At 43.0% G+C, this 18,459-nt stretch overlaps 6 protein-coding genes and 1 non-coding gene across 8 annotated transcripts; 4 read left to right on the top strand and 3 right to left on the bottom strand.

Moving 5' to 3' along the window:
• Positions 1-421: 421 nt before the first annotated feature.
• Positions 422-5,588, bottom strand: zbtb33 (zinc finger and BTB domain containing 33). 2 transcript variants are annotated; one of them, XM_037261682.1, is made up of 2 exons: positions 5,335-5,588; positions 422-3,934 (listed from the first exon to the last, which is right to left on the bottom strand). In XM_037261682.1, exon 2 carries the CDS (start codon positions 3,930-3,932, stop codon positions 2,121-2,123), a length of 1,812 nt encoding a protein of 603 aa, XP_037117577.1. In that variant the 5' UTR covers positions 3,933-3,934; positions 5,335-5,588; the 3' UTR covers positions 422-2,120. The 2 variants fall into 2 exon arrangements, with proteins under 2 accessions (XP_037117577.1, XP_037117576.1); XM_037261681.1 differs by having other exon boundaries at positions 5,237-5,584.
• An 821-nt stretch (positions 5,589-6,409) lies between these two features.
• On the top strand, positions 6,410-8,942 carry LOC119128848 (NFKB activating protein). The gene is made up of 8 exons (XM_037261683.1): positions 6,410-6,919; positions 7,333-7,413; positions 7,521-7,585; positions 7,747-7,830; positions 7,898-7,943; positions 8,015-8,206; positions 8,384-8,533; positions 8,627-8,942. Exons 1-8 carry the CDS (start codon positions 6,552-6,554, stop codon positions 8,802-8,804), a joined length of 1,164 nt encoding a protein of 387 aa, XP_037117578.1. The 5' UTR covers positions 6,410-6,551; the 3' UTR covers positions 8,805-8,942.
• A 695-nt stretch (positions 8,943-9,637) lies between these two features.
• On the bottom strand, positions 9,638-10,275 carry ndufa1 (NADH:ubiquinone oxidoreductase subunit A1). The gene is made up of 3 exons (XM_037263124.1): positions 10,055-10,275; positions 9,870-9,959; positions 9,638-9,751 (listed from the first exon to the last, which is right to left on the bottom strand). The coding sequence occupies exons 1-3, from the start codon at positions 10,154-10,156 to the stop codon at positions 9,731-9,733; spliced, it is 213 nt and encodes a 70-aa protein (XP_037119019.1). The 5' UTR covers positions 10,157-10,275; the 3' UTR covers positions 9,638-9,730.
• Positions 10,276-10,522: 247 nt separating this feature from the next.
• upf3b (UPF3B regulator of nonsense mediated mRNA decay) lies at positions 10,523-14,551 on the top strand. The gene is made up of 10 exons (XM_037263118.1): positions 10,523-10,747; positions 11,172-11,278; positions 11,573-11,679; positions 11,757-11,855; positions 12,016-12,126; positions 12,654-12,697; positions 12,766-12,942; positions 13,062-13,213; positions 13,611-13,932; positions 14,060-14,551. The coding sequence occupies exons 1-10, from the start codon at positions 10,637-10,639 to the stop codon at positions 14,204-14,206; spliced, it is 1,377 nt and encodes a 458-aa protein (XP_037119013.1). The 5' UTR covers positions 10,523-10,636; the 3' UTR covers positions 14,207-14,551.
• Positions 14,552-15,104: 553 nt separating this feature from the next.
• rpl39 (ribosomal protein L39) lies at positions 15,105-16,911 on the top strand. Its single transcript, XM_037263126.1, has 3 exons — positions 15,105-15,209; positions 15,500-15,603; positions 16,730-16,911. The coding sequence occupies exons 1-3, from the start codon at positions 15,207-15,209 to the stop codon at positions 16,776-16,778; spliced, it is 156 nt and encodes a 51-aa protein (XP_037119021.1). The 5' UTR covers positions 15,105-15,206; the 3' UTR covers positions 16,779-16,911.
• LOC119129760 lies at positions 16,196-16,333 on the top strand. Its single transcript, XR_005099301.1, has one exon. It is a non-coding gene; the product is annotated as a small nucleolar RNA SNORA69 (small nucleolar RNA).
• sowahd (sosondowah ankyrin repeat domain family d) lies at positions 16,777-18,446 on the bottom strand. The gene is made up of 2 exons (XM_037263122.1): positions 18,270-18,446; positions 16,777-18,090 (listed from the first exon to the last, which is right to left on the bottom strand). The coding sequence occupies exons 1-2, from the start codon at positions 18,299-18,301 to the stop codon at positions 17,238-17,240; spliced, it is 885 nt and encodes a 294-aa protein (XP_037119017.1). The 5' UTR covers positions 18,302-18,446; the 3' UTR covers positions 16,777-17,237.
• Between the last annotated feature and the right edge of the window lie 13 nt (positions 18,447-18,459).

The following is an 18,459-nucleotide window of genomic DNA, read 5'->3' as shown; positions in this document are numbered from 1 at the left end:
TCATTGTTTGAAAACCAGTTTCTCAGGGCTGCTGAGTCGCACTTTTTTCGGTCTTGCTATTAAAGTTTGTTTTGCATTGACACATTTGATATTTCTGGTACTCTAATCTGCCTGTGACAAGTGGCACTCAACTTTCATGCTGGACCTCAAGTCCTACACAATACTTACAAGTTGACCATGACGTCTATAAATACAGCCATAAAGGTTATAAATTTAACAAAAGCAAATGAATGGTCAAATCTGTAGACATGACAAAATGAGGGATATATAGTTTTGAGACTTGTTTTTTTGTCCATCTCCATAAATTTTTAGTGCCTTCCACAAATTGGAAACTGTGACAGTGGCTGTCTTCCATACTAAAACCTGTCGATTTACTGAGTCTGCGTTTTAGATTTCAATAAACCACAATACACATTGTATATTTTCTTGAGTAGCCATTTTGTAGGGGTTTATTGAACAAAAGGATGATTCCAAAGCAACCAAGAAATTTTCCTTCACCTCTCAAGAAATTTTCCTTCACCTCTCAGATTTTCTTCAAACTTGAACTAAACATATTTTTTTCTAAAACGTTTACAGCACATTTTACATGTAACAATTTTGACCAACAGGGTACATGAAATACAAGAATGCAACCTAACTTGATGACCACAAAGAGACAAAAAATTAACATGACTTGTTTTTATAGCTTTCATTCTGAAGAGATTATCTGGTCACCCCTTCTCCTAACATTAGTAAATGAAGCTCATTTGCATTAGTCAATAAAATGCCACTCTGTGACAATATCGCTCGACAAACAAGCTATCTGTCAAGCCTCGTCAAAGGTCAAGTGGTTTTACTTTTTTTTTTGATTCACTGAGGTTCCTGTATATTTATACTGGTATGTGTTAAGAATATTTAGCTGCACAGATGCACACTTAAATGATTGGATTCACTTTACATGATTTCTCATGGGAAAATTGTTTTTGAAATGAAGTCAACCAGCATCACAGGACAAATTCAGTTAAAACAGTAAAAGAATAATTTATTGTCATCCAATTTCCATCATAATGACGAGAGGGACATTTTTAATACAGCAACAACCATTAATACAAGAAAACCAAGCATGGTTCTACAAAAAGGACATTACACAAAAGTACACGCACACACGTTAATCTGTTCATTGTCGTCGAGATGACAAAGAATATCCCTGCCAGCGCTACCTGTTTACTAACCACTACACTCACAGTGAAAAGTCAATGAAAGCGCCCAAACTAAGAGTAACAAAACAAGCCCTCCTCAATGATTAAATACTAAGTGCTAACTTTTCATCAATAATCTAAGCATCTTACAAAGCATGTGGGCTCGGGAAACAAAAAGGTTTAAACTGCCAAAGTCAACTTTAAATACCTTCAAATGATACCCATGTGCGGGCTTGCCATGAAAAATAATAAAAATACATAGTACATATCAGGATACTGTCTTGTGCAAAGATGAGCGATGTCATTGTGGGAATGTCGAGTGATTGTAGCAGAATTTTTGGTCTGCTCAAACTTAACTGTTTGTTAAAAGATTAAAAAAAAAATGTAGTTAAAGGCTTGATCTAATTTCAGTCAAGGGGTCAGAAAATGATTCTTTACTATGAATAATGTGCTTTCATCGTTCTATCCCAAAGTCATACAGTGAAAAGCACAACAATTAAGCACTCTTCCATGAGATAGCACAATTAATCTGTCTTCTTCTGTTTCCATTCACACACCAGAAAAACAGTTGCTGGCCCAGATTTCACACTAAGTACATTTTAAGTCAATTGTGATGAGGTCATACCTTTTTTTTTTTTTTTTTTTTTAAACATACTTTTTGTGACATTTTTCTAATGTAAAATACATATGTCTTTGCTTAATAAATGTTGGGAAACAATGCTGTGGGAAATAATTTGCTCAACACTGTATGGAGAAACTAAAAGACATTGTTAAAATACAGGTTAACAGGGTTCTGGATGCAGAATAAAACATGTGGTGCAATCACGTGTGAACATTCACTCATCCAGACCACCGTGGAGAAAAGAAAGCTCCGCAGAGGAGTGGAAGTCAAAGCGGGGGGGCCTCCAAAAAGGCACGAGTGATGGCACGGCCCAGCGTGGTTCAGTACGTCTCCGGAATGTTAAAGTTGAACTCCGACTTGCCCTCGGGACCGCCAATGTTCACGGGCGGCCCGGCCCGGTTCATCATCATCTGCTCATCAAAGTCAAAAATGTCGTCCCAGTTCAAAGCCTGGCCCTGGGCGGGCGGACGCACGCCCTCCTGACCGGGAGCCACGTGGCGCATGGTGCCATCCTCGCTGATGATCGACACCCCCGGCCCGTCCGTGCTCCACGAGTTGGGCTTCATCTGCATCGTCTTGCAGGGCAGCAGGCGGTAAATGTTGTCCTCGCCGTCCTTGGCCTTCTTCCCGCTGGGGTCCACATTATGGACTTGCTTGCAGTGGTTGGAGAGCAGCTGGTAATTGAGGAAAGTGCCGTGGCACATCAGGCACTGGTAGCGCCGCTCGCCCGTGTGCTGGATTTCATGTTTAGTCCTGTACTCGGCCAGGGCGAAGACTTTGTCGCAGTAGCGGCACGGGTACTTCCTTTCCCACGAGTGCGTGTTGAAGTGGCGCCGGAGGCTGGTCCGACACACGTAAGGACGCTTGCACACGGTGCATACGTAGAACGTCTTGCCGTCCATCACCAGCTCGTAGTGGTCCTCGGACTCGGATTTAGACTTTTTCTTGTTAGGAGAGAGCTTGAGATTGTCAGGTATTTGCGGTATGGATCTTTTCGCTTTGGTGGATTTGGAGCCACCTTCACCTGGATCTTCCTTAACCGGTACAATGTCATAGGTGTTCTCCCCTATGTTGGCGTAAACTTTACAATCTGGGGAAATGGAGTCAATTTCCGTGGCTGCGTTGAGCGTGACCGTCTTTTTCGTTGCTATCGCGGGTGTGACGACATTTCTTTGACCCGGGGGGCTGTTTGAGATGTCCAACAGCCTGATTTTGAAATCCCCTTGCTGCGGGGAAGAAATTTGCTTTTTGTGGACACCCAATACGTCGGTGTTTTCCATCACGTTGCCGTTAGAGGACGGCTGAGAAGCACTGGGCAGTTCAGGGCTCAAACTGCCGGTCTTGGCCGGTGGTGGCGTGGCGCGAGTACTTCCGGAGGGAACTCTGGTGGGCGAATTGAGGTTGTTGGAGCTGCTGTCCGGACTGTGCAGAGGACTTCTGTCAGGAAGCTTTATTTCTTGCGTTGCCACGGGCGCTGCCCGTTTCGACGTTGCGGTCTCGGATTCTTTGCTTTGCGCCTTTTCACCTTTACCTGAATCCATCGAGTCAACATAAATGACATCCCCTGAAGCTTCCTGACTGGCAGCTCGCGATTTGACATCTGTCTCCGAGACGAACATGACATCGTCATCCGAGTCCCCGCTTTTATCCACGGCGTTGCTCGACTGTCTGAACTCCTCCGCAGATATGGAGAAGGACTCCGAGATGATGGGCATATTCATTTCGGATGGTGTTCGGGGGTTTTCTTCCCTTGACAAACCAGGGACTTGGGATAGCGGTGTCGCCAGGTTGGTGAGGAACTTCACCCCGAGCGCGTGCCCGGCGTTCATGAGCTCCTCCAGCATGTCCGAACGAATTTGCACGATCTTAGAGCTGTAAATAAATTTGATGATATATTCGAAGATCTCCGCTCGGAGGAAGTTGAGTTCAATCACTTGCCCGGTGACAATAAAGAGCTGGTGGAAATATGTACTTGACGCAGAGAGGATGTTTTTGTGGGCGCGGAACTTCTTGTCTTGCACAATGATAGTAACATCGCAAAACAATCCAGAATTGCGCTGCTCGTTCATCGAATTCAGCAACGCGGATGAATACTGCGTGTCAGTCGCAGAAATCAGCTTGAGAGTCGGCATGTCTGCAGGAGGGTAAAGGAAAACAAGAACAATTGTGTATTAGAGGAGAGATATTATTTTTGTTTCACCTGTTTTCATCCATCTCAGAGGGCCACCATTTTGCCAATTGAAACCAATACCTCAGTTGCATGTCTCAAGGCCACATCCATATTATATGTTTAGTCACTGTAACATCCTTGGATCTGGAGGAAAAAGTCATTAAAGCTACTTCTCAGCCACTTACTCAATGCCTCAAGAATGGTTAGAAAAAATGAGCACACATAGAGGAGCTTGCCACACCTCTCGCCCAAACAAACACGCAAGGCAGGCTTGCCGACATTGCACGCCGTTGCAACAAATACGCTTCGACTGTGTCAAACAATGTTTAAATATTATTAACAGGCTATTTTCTTCTACTTGTGGAAGCAGGACCAAGGGAGTGGATAGAAAACAAGCGAGCGCCTTCAAGAAGCAATTTTCGAAGTGTCCTTTTGTCGAAGCAACATCTCATCACGAGCCACTAAAATACATATGCCAATTAATGTAGCAATACTGTGGCACATGACATCGACCTTTTCACAAATAAATGGATTTCAATAGCAGACAAACGAAGTGTCAGAGGCAGTTATCATGTTGAATAGTTCCACTGTTTCCAAACAGTGATGCTAAAGTTTAGAATGGCTTCCTTTTAGATACATTTTCAGGCAAATATCAACAGATTTACTTGGTTATTTAACATTTGATGGGTCGCCAGGCACCGCAGAGACCCATCGGTTCGAATTTAAAAAGTACATCTTCTGTAATATGTTAAGAACACCAGTTGTATGATGAGAATTCTTCAGTGGCAATTCGGTTATCTTTCTATTAACCTTTATCAGTAGTGTAATAACACTTCTTTGAATGAACAGTCATCTTGAGTTACTGTTTTGGGGCAAACAGATTTGAGGTGAACTTCCTGCATGAAATTTCGACGTTTACATACCAAGAGGTAAAATTGCAAGCTATCACTCACGTCACATAAATTACGAGGCTTGACAGTTGCTAGTTTTCCTTTTGCCAAGTAAGAGCACCTAGAGTTACTTTAGAAGACTAATTTGATATCTTTAAGTGCCACAGTGAGATTAAGGCTCTTGTTGTGAATTGCTTACTTGCTAAAATATGTAATTAGGCAGTTTTCTCGTCCTGTTATGAACAATAGGGGAGCGAGGGCCTAAATTATGACAGCTCGCTAACGCATTACCTTGCAGAAATGCACAACAGTTTCTACTTCAGACTGGGAAGTGTAACCTCATGACTGTATAAATATTGAAAACTGGTCAGTTTACCTGCACCTGGTGCGCTTCCCGGCCGCATAAAGAAAAGCGTTCGTAGCTAATGCGTTAGCCGCTTGGCTACACAATGGCAAAAAGCGGAGGGGCTTCACCTGCCAAATGAGGAGAGCTGCGTCGTCGCGTGATTCACACCAGCCACGAGGAGTCGCCACTGCGTGACATTAAAACGTTCATTTCGAAATAATGTTTTAATTGAGCATTCAGTCACATATCTTTAAAGCATGATATCGCAGCCCAAGTCCAGACGTTAAGCGACTTGAAACAACTTCCGGGTTGTACGGACTACCAAAATGAGAAGTGACGAAAGTGCCGCAGCCTAAAAACTTTAGTACAATAGTTGTTTCAAAGTAGTTGCGGATCATCATTCGCATTTTTTTGCTTGGAAGGAGCACGGGTTGTGCTCATGTAGCACTATTGGTTTGCTAAGTGAATGAAATAATGTTTGGACCATGCATTTGTGCTGTTTTGAGTAACAGTTGCTTGACAAACTGAGCTAAGTATTTTACTTCTGTTTGTGTGGCAGTCCCGAAGCATAGGTCTACACGTGTAAATGGCGTTTAGAGCTGAATAGAACGTCTACGTGGCCGCCATATTTGATGAGCTCACGGCTTTACATTCAAGTTTAGAATTAATGCAGTGGACAAGCCTCTCTGTCAAACATCTGCACGTCCTACAATGGCTGCCAATTTGAATAACACGTAATCTCTTCACAGTTTCAAAAGTAGGAGTCTGTCTAATGATTTTTTTACATGCTTACCACATTCTTGGTATCCCACACCTTATATGTTCAAACGATTCACTGTTTATGTACAGTTAGTTTGCAATTTAAATGCAAAATACTGAATTATCTTTTTGACGCGAGTCTCTCAATGTTTGAGGCACACTTTGGAATATGAAATAAAGATCCCCCCCCCGCCCCCATCTTAAACAGTGAACTATATACTTTACAGATACTTTCTCATTTTCAAGATGGAGATATAATAATATGGATGGATGGATTATGGATGAACAGACGGATGGATGGATAGATACTTGGATACTTTGCAGGCTGAGCTGACACATACAATATGGCGGAGGCGCTAACGTATTACAAGCTCCTGGACAGTCTACCCAATTAGGCGTCTACATAGGCGGAGTCTAATATTCGGAAACGGAAATACACAACGAAGAAGAAGAAGAAGGAGGAGGAGGAGAAGGAAACGGAAATCTAGCCTGGGTTGTTGACTAAATCGTACTTGGTTTAGCAGAGGTGTTCTCCCTTTTCTAATACATAATACCGGATCCCCCCTGAGATTAATTGGCTTCAGTCATGCCACAGTTCAGCCGTTCGGCCTCTCGGAGTCCCCGGCACGTTCGAACCCGCTCTCGCTCCCGCAGCCGGGAGAGGAGCATATCTCCGAGCAGCTTCGGGCCCAAACTACCGAGGCCTCGCGACAGGGAGCGTGAGCGACAGGAACGGGAGCACCGACTTCGGGAGGCGAAGACTATTAAGCGGTTCCGAATCGGAAGCCCCCACCGTAGTCGATCCCGAGAACGGTACTCCAGCGGCGGCCAAAGTCACAACCGCTGGTCCGAGCAGAGAGACGCTTCGTGGCGGTATGGCTCCAGAGACGATTTTTACCACGACCAACAGAGAGACGATGCCCAAAGACAGAGACAAGAAGAATTCATGGCAAGGTATATACTTTTTTTCCCCCCATTGTAATATAATCCTTTTAGCACTTGGAATAGACACTGAACAAAATGTTAGCCAACGTCTACGTTCTGTTATTTTCGCCTGCAGATGGCAGTAACGAGCTAGGGTCTTGATAAAGTAGTAAACATTTTAATGGCAATAAAATGGATGACGTAGCAAGTAAATAAATACAACTGTGTTTATTTTGCCGTGACCGCGGTCGGTACCAGATGATTTTCATTATTATTCATATTTCATTATTATTCATTATTTGGTCACGTCATCTAGTGTGCAACTGGCTTTAAGCCGTTTGCAACCTTTAAACCACACATGGCCAGACTAACCAATGGCCCCTTTTAGATTGTAAGATGGTGAACTCAAGCAGTTGAGTGTGACATGTGCTTGTTTGTCGCAGGCGGCTGAAGGAGCGAGAGAGGATCGGCGAGCAAGGTTGTCCCGAAGTTTGGGGATATTCGCCGAGGGTGAAAGAAGAAGAGTAAGTCAGATAAGGGTTGCCTTCTCCATAAAATGCCTTGCATTATTTGAGTCGCAAGTGTATTCAGTCACAGAAAGTTTAACATCAATTTTGTTTTTCTCCACCAGCTCTGATGAATTCACACCCGTTGAAGATGACGGGAATAATGTCAGCTCGGCATCAAACTCGGGAGGTACTTGTGGAGACCACGCACACATTTATTACATATATTAAAAAATACATGTACAATACTTGCCAACTCAAAATGGAGCTTATGTGCCATGTTTCCAGTGCATCAAATTGTGACGGAAAACACATGGTGTCTTTTTTAAACGGTATTGCTCCCATGTGTAGATGAAAAGAGGAAGAAAAAGAAGAAGTCCAAGAAGAAAAAGCATAAGAAGCAGTCAGACAGCGGTATGGAGTCCGACGCAGATGGTAAGTTACATTTTAATGCACTATTTAACGTTTCTACTACACATGTTAAACTCAAAGTTTTTCCCAGAAGACGGAGTAAAGAAAAAGAAGAATAAGAAAAAGAAGAGCAAGAAGTATGTGTTACTGCAGCAATTGTTTTCCTCTGCAAAGAAAGCTACTGAAACGAGACCACATTTGCTCTCAGGTCCAAGAAGTCCAAGAAAAAGAAGGCGAGAAAAAGCCGAAAGTCGTCGAGCGACTCCAGCAGCAGTGAGTCTGAGGAAGAGGACGAAGACGCTGGCGAGGTGATGTGGGTTGAGAAAGGCTCCGCTGAAGATAATCTGGTGGGACCTGAAGCGCCGCTCACACTCCTGTCTCAGGATGAGAGACCTTTAGAGTGAGTAGAGGGAAAAAATGTCAACTGAAGTGACATTTGAGACTATTGTATAACATCATTTTCTGCAAGCAAAGATCATTGCATCACTTCAAACAATACAAAAGTCTACATCTAAGAAACAAAGAATGCTTCACAGTTATGCTTCGACAAAGTAACCTGTATCATTTTGTCTTGCAGTTTTGGTCATGCGCTGCTGCCAGGTGAAGGTGCGGCCATGGCGGAATACGTTAAAGCCGGAAAACGTATTCCAAGGAGAGGAGAAATTGGCCTGACAAGCAACGAGATTGCAGACTTTGAAAAATCAGGCTACGTCATGAGTGGCAGCAGGTACGTAGTTGTATTCATACGTTTCTTTCCGTTCATGATCACTGCCGTTTGCCTTGGGTTAGACTCAAATGATATGACTGTCACCCCCTGCAGACATCGCCGCATGGAGGCCGTGCGTCTGCGAAAGGAAAACCAGATCTACAGCGCGGACGAGAAAAGAGCGCTGGCCTCTTTCAATCAGGAGGAAAGACGGAAAAGGGAGAGCAAGATCCTGTCCAGCTTCAAAGAGATGGTCTACAGGAAGACCAAAGGGAAAGAGGAAAAGCCATGATACAAACAGCTCCACTTCGAGCGCGTTTGAATGCGATTATGTAAATACCACCATTTTTTGCAAGATACATCAATTTGTTTTCGTTTGCTATTTTTCAAGTTGCAAATCAATTAGTAAAATGACTTTTGCAACTAATAATACTGATATGCTGGATTTTTATTGTTCATCATACCCTAAATGCAGCTGATCAATTAGTAACTCATCATCAGGGATGAGAATGGCAAATGTGAAAAAGCACGGGACGAGCGTCTTGACCTGAATTAATTATTAACTAACTACAACCCTAACCGTAGCCCCAGCCCTAACCCTAACGCCAGCCCTAACCCTAGCCCCAACCTTAGACCTAACCCTAGCCCCTTGCCCTAGCTCTAACCCTTACCCTAGCCCCAGCCCTAACTGTAACCCTAATTCCAAACCTAGCCTTTGTATGTAATTTACATTTGTATGTAAAGATGGATGTAATTGGGAGAGAATCGCCAATTTTTTAAAATATTTTTCAAAATAAATTCTTACTCATTTTTGCTAGCTTTGCGGGCTCGACTGGGGAAACATGTCACGTGACCGGGACGATCGTCTTGACCTGAATTCATTGATCGTCGATAAAAAATGTTTTTTTCTTCTGTGCGGCTTGGTGGCCCGGTACCAAGTGACCCACGGACCGGTACCGGTCCGCGAACCGGTGGCTGGGGACCCCTGCTCTAAGCTACATATTTTATTTTCGTTGGTGGCGTGTTGTCAGGTTGTTATGTAAAATATTTTCCTTGGCTCAAAAGTTGAGCAGCACTCCATTATTCTATGACAGTGTTAAATAGCAACACAGATACCAGTCAGTCAACAGTTGATAGCAACATTTTAATTAGTACAATAGACACAAATTAATGTGCAATAAAACTCTTTGAATGTACAACAAACGTTCTTCCTTGTCCTCAGTGGATGTTCTCGAGTCCCTGTAGAAGACAAAATATATTGCTCAGCAATTCTTTAGCAATAAAGTTATGATAATGTTGGAGTATATATCGGCAGCTAACTAGCAAGGTCAGGCTTGTGACAGGCGTGAACGTTCACCTTGGAGTCAAAGTAGCGCCCTGATCCCGACACCCGCTTGTCTCTCTCCATCAGGTACCACTGCCACGGAACTCGGGCGATTCTTTTTTCCTGCGTGAAAATACACACATTAGTTTTTAACCAGACATTTAAACATTTTTATTACCGCTACATTAGCACCTAGCATCCAGTAGCCACCAGCTCACCTTTCCACCATTAGTGAATTTATGGATCTGTGTAGTGGCAATACCAGGAATGATCAGACACACCGCCATGATGCCTAGGCCGGGTAGAATTTCATACCACATGACGGCGGAAGGTGTTCAACAGCCCGAAAGAACAATAACATAAGATGACCACCAACTTGTCCCCTTTATTTTGCTAGGGAAGCGAACAAAATGGCGCTCCCTGGGCTCCACCGGAAGTAGAAATGACTGCAAGAATTATTCAAAATAATATAATTCATGCCGAGAATGTGCATGGAAAACGTGTTAAATGACTATTTTAGAGTTCGTGTTTAGCTTATTTGAATTAATCGCAACCCACAACAAAATTGTAAAATATAATGTGGCAAGCTCACGTCTAAATCTTTTATTCTGAATGAACATATGGATGAATACATCCCCACAGCGCCTTCTCTCGCCCTTCTGCAGTACTACGTTTAAAAACGGGACTGAACGCGGCGCATGCGTGCTTGGTTCCCACGCACTTCGGTGAAGTTGTTTTAAAAAAAAAGTAAACAAGTCCCAGGAATAAGTTAAAGTTGACACAATTAGCCTTTTACAAATATGAAGGAAGATAAGGAAAACACTCGACCCAGGGAGATGAGGGTGGAATTAATGTGTGAAGATTCAGATAGGACGGAGAAATTGAAAGAAAAGAAGGAGACCATGACAAAGGTAAAACCCGAGCTAAGATAAGATAGGCTAGGCTACGTTAGCTCGCTCGTATTAGTTGTGATTGTCGTAAGGGATAACATTTAATCCGTATTACGTTTAGCTATCATATTTTTACCATGTTACATCCGTGAATATTTCTGTGTTTTTATGTTATTATTTTTATGTTTTCAATACGACCTAATTCATACCAGTATGTTGATACGAATGTGTTCAATTTTCAGATTTTAATCGAGTGTTTTCTGACATCAGGTAAACTAGTGTCAGGTAAACATGTCTGCAAGTCAGCTCACTCTAATGTGTAAGAGGCTAGCAGTATTGTAAATGGATATATATATATATTGATGATTTATCAAAATAGCATTGGGAATAGCCAATATTGCAGTTTCCTATGATGTGTACTTATGGAGGACAACCACTGCACTAGATTGTCATCAGAAGGCTGCCACCGAGTCTCACTAAAGAGGAGCTGGAGGAGCAACTGCAGCCTCTTCCAGAATTAGACTACTACGAGTTCTTCTCCAATGACACCAGGTGATCTTGTGACATTATAAACGTGACCTAAAGTTGAACGTATTATACAATATTGACATTTCTTTTTTTAATATTGTTTGTATACAAATGGCTGGGTGAAATTAAACAACTAAATGAACATTTTTCTGAGCTCCCTATTTCTGAAAATGTTCCTTTGAGTGATCCGATTCGAATGAATTATTACTGTAGGTCAATGTAAATTATTACACGATAAAGATAACTTGAATAAAAGTTTCGTAAATACAGTGGTGCTTTAAGATCATGGAATGTCTTCATTAACGTTTCTCCTCTTAGCCTGTATCCTCACCTCTTTGCGAGGGCTTACATCAACTTTAAAAACCAAGAAGATATCGTCCTGTTCAGGGATCGCTTCGACGGCTACGTGTTCATTGACAGCAAAGGTATCAAAAAGAATCCTGATGTTAAAGTTTATGTGAATGTGTATTCAGTCAGTTTGCACACACTTTTTGGCAAACAGGACAGGAGTACCCCGCTATTGTGGAATTTGCACCTTTTCAAAAGACTTCCAAAAAAAGAAGCAAGAAAAAGGACGCCAAGTGTGGAACCATTAGTGACGGTGTGTATTTTCAGAGAAGAAAAATATTTCTTGCATTATACAATACTTTTATCAACCAAAAATGTTTGTGGGTCATTGTGGTTTCCTGCGTGTTTAGTCGTTACAACAAAAAATACATTTATTCTGAACCTTTTACAATATTATGTGCATGTTGTTCTAGATCCTGATTACAAGAAATTCTTGGATTATTATACTGGAGACAATGAGAAGTTGACATCCACGCCGGAGACTTTGCTTGAAGAGCTTGAAGCCAGGTCCAAGGAGCTTGTAGGTAAGTACACTTTATAGTAGGGCTGGCCCGGCTGGGCGAGTCATCGGTTTTGTCATTGAATTCAAAAATATTTGCCAGGATGATTTATTTTTGCTGATGTGTGCACTGCTTCCTCAATATGACTGCAAACAGAGAGGAACTAGTTTACCTAAGCAGACTCAGTCTTGTCAAGTTAGATTTAGTAACTTTTCCACAAATCATGTCGAAAGGGTGACTTTCAGCAGACATCAGTTTGGCAGACTTTGGCGGTTTTTCCAAATAACAAAGAAGGAGCCTGACGGGAGGCCATCACACAGTCAGTTGCATTGAACATTGCTGAAGGCCCATCCATATGTTGCATAAGCAGTAATGGAATTTTTTAACCAAGGTATTTACTTTAAAACCACAAATATGGTTGCCTTGACTCACCTGTACAACTACACACAGGAAAAGACTCTTGAGAGAGGCACACCTTATTTTCACATCTTGTCCATGTCACCAAGCCCTACATTAAAATAATCAATGTTTAACCTTTGTTTTTCCTAAAGCTAAAAAAACAACTCCTTTGCTGGACTTCCTGAAGAATAAACAGGTAAGTCAGACCTCACAGTGAGCCGAACTGAACGACAGAAGACAGACTTGTTCTTGTTCTCTCCTCAGAGAATCAGGGAGGAGAAGAAAGAGGAGAGGAGGCGGCGTGAGCTGGAGCGCAAGCGCCTGCGAGATGAGGAGCGCCGTAAGTGGCGCGAGGAGGAGCGGCGGAAGCGCAAAGGAACTGAGAAAATGAAGAAACCGGAGCTTGACAAGGACCAAGTCAAAGACGAGCCAAAAATAAAAGTAAGTGGCCGAGGTATCAAAAGTACTCACACTTTATTTGTTTAACCATTGGTAAGATGTAGTTGAAAATGCCTCCACACGCCGCAATAAGATGACCACTCTCGTTGTTCGCCATGTAGCTGCTTAAAAAGCCGGACAGAGGAGACGCTGCCGACTCGGATAATGCGAAGGAGAAGTTTAAAAAAGCTGAGAGGCCCAGCAAAGAGTACAGCAGAAGCGCAGAGCATAAGAGACGACAAAACAATGACAACAAGGAGGAGCGCGCAAAGAAGTAGGTCATATTTGGCTCATATTGTTTTATACGTACTGGTACTGCATTTGAAAAAAATCATTATCCACTCCACCACATTGTTTTTAATCTAGAACCTTATTTGAATTGAATTTTGGTAGCATGTGTGTTGTTTTGTCACAGTTTCAAAATAATTTTTCAATTAATTATTTTTTTAAGAATGGATGTACATTGAATATATTTTACTTCAGCTACATATATCATCATATATTGCTTTATTTAAAAAAATACATTTTAGGGTTGAATTAGTTTATACACTCCAGTCAATTTCACTTTGTTTTGTTTTCTTTTCATTTTTAAGTCATGGGTTTTATTTCAACATTTTGTATATGATTATGTCAATATTTATGTTTATATTCCACATTTTCTCCCCCATTAGAGCAGATGAGGAAGGCCTCAAAGAGTTTCGGGAGCATGATGCTGAGCATGTTCGGGACAGGGAGCGTGAGCTAGAGAAGGAGCGTCAACAAAGGGAGAAAGAACGCATGAGACGGCAAGAGCGACGCAGGAGGAGGGAAAGGCACGACGGTGAGAACGTCACCAGGAAGTGGGCGGAGGAAGAGGGACCATCCAAGAAAGAGAGGGAGCGGCCGTCGGAAAAAAAGCGAACAGACAACACATCAGAATCTGACAAGATGGAAAAGGCGCCAAAACACGACAAGAAGGACGACAGCGCCAAGAGAGAACGACTTCGGAATAAAGTAATCCAACAGTCTTTCTAGTTGCTGTTTGTCTACCTATTGATCATGTATACATTTCCATCTGTACATTTGATTTGTGTATGTATTTTCAAAGAATATATTCGTCTGATTCGTGTTTTCGTATCAGGATCGTCCCGCTATCCAGCTGTACCAGCCTGGAGCAAGAAGCCGCAATCGCCCAGCAGGAGGCGGAGAAGGAGGAGGTGATGCCAGCTCTGTCGACAGGAAGCCAGACACGGAGACAAAAAAAATGGCTGAGAAGGGTGACGACTGAGCAGATTTCTGCTTTGGGCGTCTTTTTGGTATAATGGAGAAGGATGCGGCCAGCGAGACTGTGAGCAGTATGTCGCCTCAGGGCCTGCTCTTCCATGTTTGAGGCCCACTCGTGGTTCAGAGTGGAGCTTGGTTGTGCCTCTAAGTGAACCTCTTTAGTTTCACTCCTCGGTAAAACAAAGAGTTTGCCTGCAGGGCACAGAAAACCCTCAAGTGACCTTAATTTTAAACCGTATCACTGATAACATTCTGTTTTATTTCTGCTCATCACATCAAAATTTTCAAGCATTATTGACAAGCTTGTGAATGGCATTATGAACATGGAATAAACACAGCTCTACCAGTTGTACCAGACTAAAAGGCATTTTTTGTGTGTATTTTTTGTGCATTGCTTTTGAAGCAACAAGAAATAAGCACACTTGCACAGGAGCTGCTGTCAACCGCAGCTCACACAAAGACCTGCTCTAGCCTGAGCCAACCAGCTAACCCTAACTTGATGTAGCATAAGCTTAAAATGTATGGTTGATATGTTTAAAGTGTGTGTGAGCGTCAAACCTCAACAAAGATGGGGTTTTTTTTTTTTAAATGGTCTGTATGTCACATATTTTCACTTCTATCCAGTGGGTCTTGAAGATATCACTATCAATTAATTTTTGCATCACAACGCTACATTTAGCACGTCTTAACGTCTGTAAAACGTTACAGGTTTTGACATTCTGTCCTGAAATTGATTTTGCAGTCATACAGTCCAATTAATGCATTACAAATTATATATATATTTTTTCTCATTCAAATGTTGTAATTTCTATAATTCATAATAAAAAAAAGCAACTGTTTCAAATTTAGACTTAAATCTGTTGTATCAAGATATTGCCTGCTGGTGTCGCTGTCAATAACAAGGCACGATAAAACCGCCGGAAGCCCCGTTGACTTAAACAGGCTACGTTACGTTGTTCTTCCTCTTCTATCGCTACCGTTGTGGGGGAAAGTCAGTGGCCGACATGGTAATAAGAAAAATCATCTAACATCCGTCTAAATATACAATGTATACTGTTCTGTATGCTTAGAACACGTAGACGAAATACTCACGGTGTCCTACATATCTGTATGCATCTTTAAAAAAAATGTTTTGTGTGCATTTAGAAGGCGCTGCGCACCCCAAGCCAGCTAGCTAGCATAAACGCTCAAATAAGACCTTTAGCATGTGGTTTGGTAACCGTAGCAATTTCAAATGGTTTGCGTACGCTTATATGATTTCATTGTATCGTGTGTGTTTGTGGTTTTGTTTGTCCAGTCGTCCCACAAGACTTTCAAAATCAAGCGCTTTCTCGCCAAAAAGCAGAAGCAAAACAGGCCCATTCCTCAGTGGATCAGAATGAAGACTGGCAATAAAATCAGGTGAGCTTAGTGTATAGTTTTACACTTCTATCTGAACAATGGTCATTTAAAACGGCATCATAAACGTGCAAGTTAAGTGAGAACGAGCTTTTCGCGACATAATGGAAACATTCTAACGATAATGACGAATATTACCGCCATTGACTGTTTGGACTTCCATGGGCACCTTGCACCAGAAACATTGAATATCTTCCCCTTCGGATGTATCACTGGAAGTTGGTGATGTGCAAACTTGTAATCAAGCACCACCTTGCTCTCGAAGTTTTTTTATTGTCACATGGGCCACATCGTTTACAGACAAAAATTGAAATGTTTACAAGTTTATTTTTATGAATGCATTAGTTAGGAAATTGTGCTAAATTTTAGTAGTGCAGTCCTCGGTTATATCAAAAAGTCATGGCATTTTTTCGTTTTATCCACATTGGTCTTATCTTGTAAGGGCTTGAGAGTAAATGGAGGCAAAACATTTAATGATAGCATGTTTTCATTGGTTTCCTTACACACTAATGTGCAGAAGTCAAATGAGGATGTGCTGGGAGAACTGCATGCGCGGGCATTGATATTTTGCATACTGTAATGGTTTGCTCCACTTAAAGCAGGTCTGCAATTGCAGCACTTGATGCCTGTGAAGTGCTGTCATTAACCCTGCTGACATTATTGGTCGGCCTCAGAGCTCGTCAACCTCTTCATCATGTCAGGATGAAGAGGATGCTCTGTGTCCGAAACATTGTTCGCTAGGCAGTCATTGTTGAAGCAAGTGTTAATTCTACTTGATAGTCATTTTGGTTTTACTGTTCTGTTGAATGGCGGCATTGTTTTTCTTTTGTAGCTGGTGTGAACCAGGGAGGGCATTGTGCCCATGAAATCCCCAGTTATTACAAAAATTTTGAATTGGCCAACCAACCATATTAGTGTGGGATTATTTGTGGCCTTTTTTTGGTCTGTTAGAATTTGAAATGTTTTTGCAATGTTTGTTCGATACAGAACAACAACCTGTGGTATCTATAAATTGGAAACTGGAATTTGAAGGAAAACCCCCCATACATTTTTATGATTATATTATTGGAAGCCAGGGTAAAGTAGTACCAGTTGATCTCTTCATTGAGCATCCTCCTGCATTCTGAAGGTACAACTCCAAGAGGAGACACTGGAGGAGGACCAAGCTGGGTCTGTAAACGTGACCTTCCTGCTGAATCCACCCTCCATTTCATCGAAGGACCATGTCGGGTGGACCCGCACCTGCTTTGTACACACTCTGGTTCTACGTTCATGTTTGAAAATAAAAGATCTGTTATCAAACAAATACTTAATGTACAGTATCACAATTCATGTAATTTTCACTGTACAGAATGTCACTTAGCAATTATAGTGTGAGGAAAATTTTACATTCCTTCGTGCTCCAAGGGGCGTAAAGCAAAACGGCAAATGAAAAGCAGTCTTGAGGTTTTTCCAATGCTTGTATTTGTTGCGCATGTTTTCTTGTCTCTGCCAAATATAAATCTGGCATGCAAAACGGAAAAACAAGCTATAATCACAGGAGTTTTGTGCTAATAGCATGTCAAATATTGTGATTAGAATATGCAATGGTCCAAAGCACTTACAAGGGAAGGAATGCACAGTGGCGATAGAAAATATCAACGTCTATTGGCACGAAAGGAGAAGAACCTTCTTAAGGAACCAAACCTCCAGCTGCCTTCTCTCCTGATGCGGTCAAACGAGTCTGTCTCGTCCGCCAAAGCTTCCGCGTCTTTTTCGCCCGGCGTCGCCGTCACATCGGCGCTGCTGTTGTTACAGTTCTTATTGGCGTTCGGTTCCCCCCTACGAGAGTGTTCGTCATCCCATGTCCCGAGCAGCTCCTTTATCTCCTGGGGGGCGTCTGGGCGTAGGTACTGCCAGGCCCGCCTGCCGCCGTAGTCCATGACGTCCACGTCTGCACCGAACGCGCCCACGAGGAGCTTGACGACCGCGTAGTGGCCGTGCATGCTGGCGACGTGCAGCGGGGTAAGGCCGCCGCTCCCCCGCACGTCCACGCTCACTGGCCGTCCTCCGGCCCTCTCGGCCTGGTGGAGCAGCTTGAGAAGGGTCTCGTCCCGGCCGCTCTTGGCCAACCAGTGGAGCACCGAGTAGCCGCTGATGAAGTCGCGCCTGCTGAGCAGCAACGGCTCCTCGGACACGAACTCTAGTAAGGTGTCGCAATTCCCCTCCACGGCTGACAGCATCCACGTGTGCTCCATGGGGTACAGAGCCCACCCCAACCCGCCTTGAGACAACTCTTTGGTGGATTTCTTCCGCTGGGCAGGTGTGTCTGCGTCAGAGTCGTCTTGTCGCCTCTGCAGCAGTCGCGACCGTCGTTGTGGAGCACCGGGCATGAGCGACGTGCCATACCGGGAGAGTCGCGCCACAACGGGTCCTTGTCTGCATGACTCTCGGCCGCGGTGGGCGTCAGTGGTGGCATCCTGCCCAGTCGAGCTGCCCTCATCCATGGTACTGCGGTTGCGGTAATTTTTGAAGTCAGCCCGACGGAATTGAATGTCAAACTATCGCGTGTCTTCCCCACAGGGTTGCACTAGATCTTTCCACCTTGTTTATATACAATTTAGACGTTTGAACAGTCTCCATTTTAAACTCCCAGAGTCATTTTACTCTAGGTCGTTGACGTGACTCACCTGTACTGACTTTGGTGGCTGTTGACGTACATTTGAAATCAAAGCGTATCGACTGTTGAGCATTTCTAGTCAGAATTCAAAACACCGGATTTGAAGAAAAATACAGTTTGTCCAAGTAGTTTAGTGCGGAGACAATTCCCCACTTCCACTGAGGAATTTGAGCCAAAGTTCATGATAATCTCGAGGCGGG

Source organism: Syngnathus acus, chromosome 10 (assembly GCF_901709675.1).
Source record: "Syngnathus acus chromosome 10, fSynAcu1.2, whole genome shotgun sequence".
In the NCBI taxonomy this organism is placed as follows: domain Eukaryota; kingdom Metazoa; phylum Chordata; class Actinopteri; order Syngnathiformes; family Syngnathidae; genus Syngnathus; species Syngnathus acus.
The sequence above is the reverse complement of the archived record's forward strand: the minus strand, read 5'-3'. Positions and strand labels throughout refer to the sequence as shown.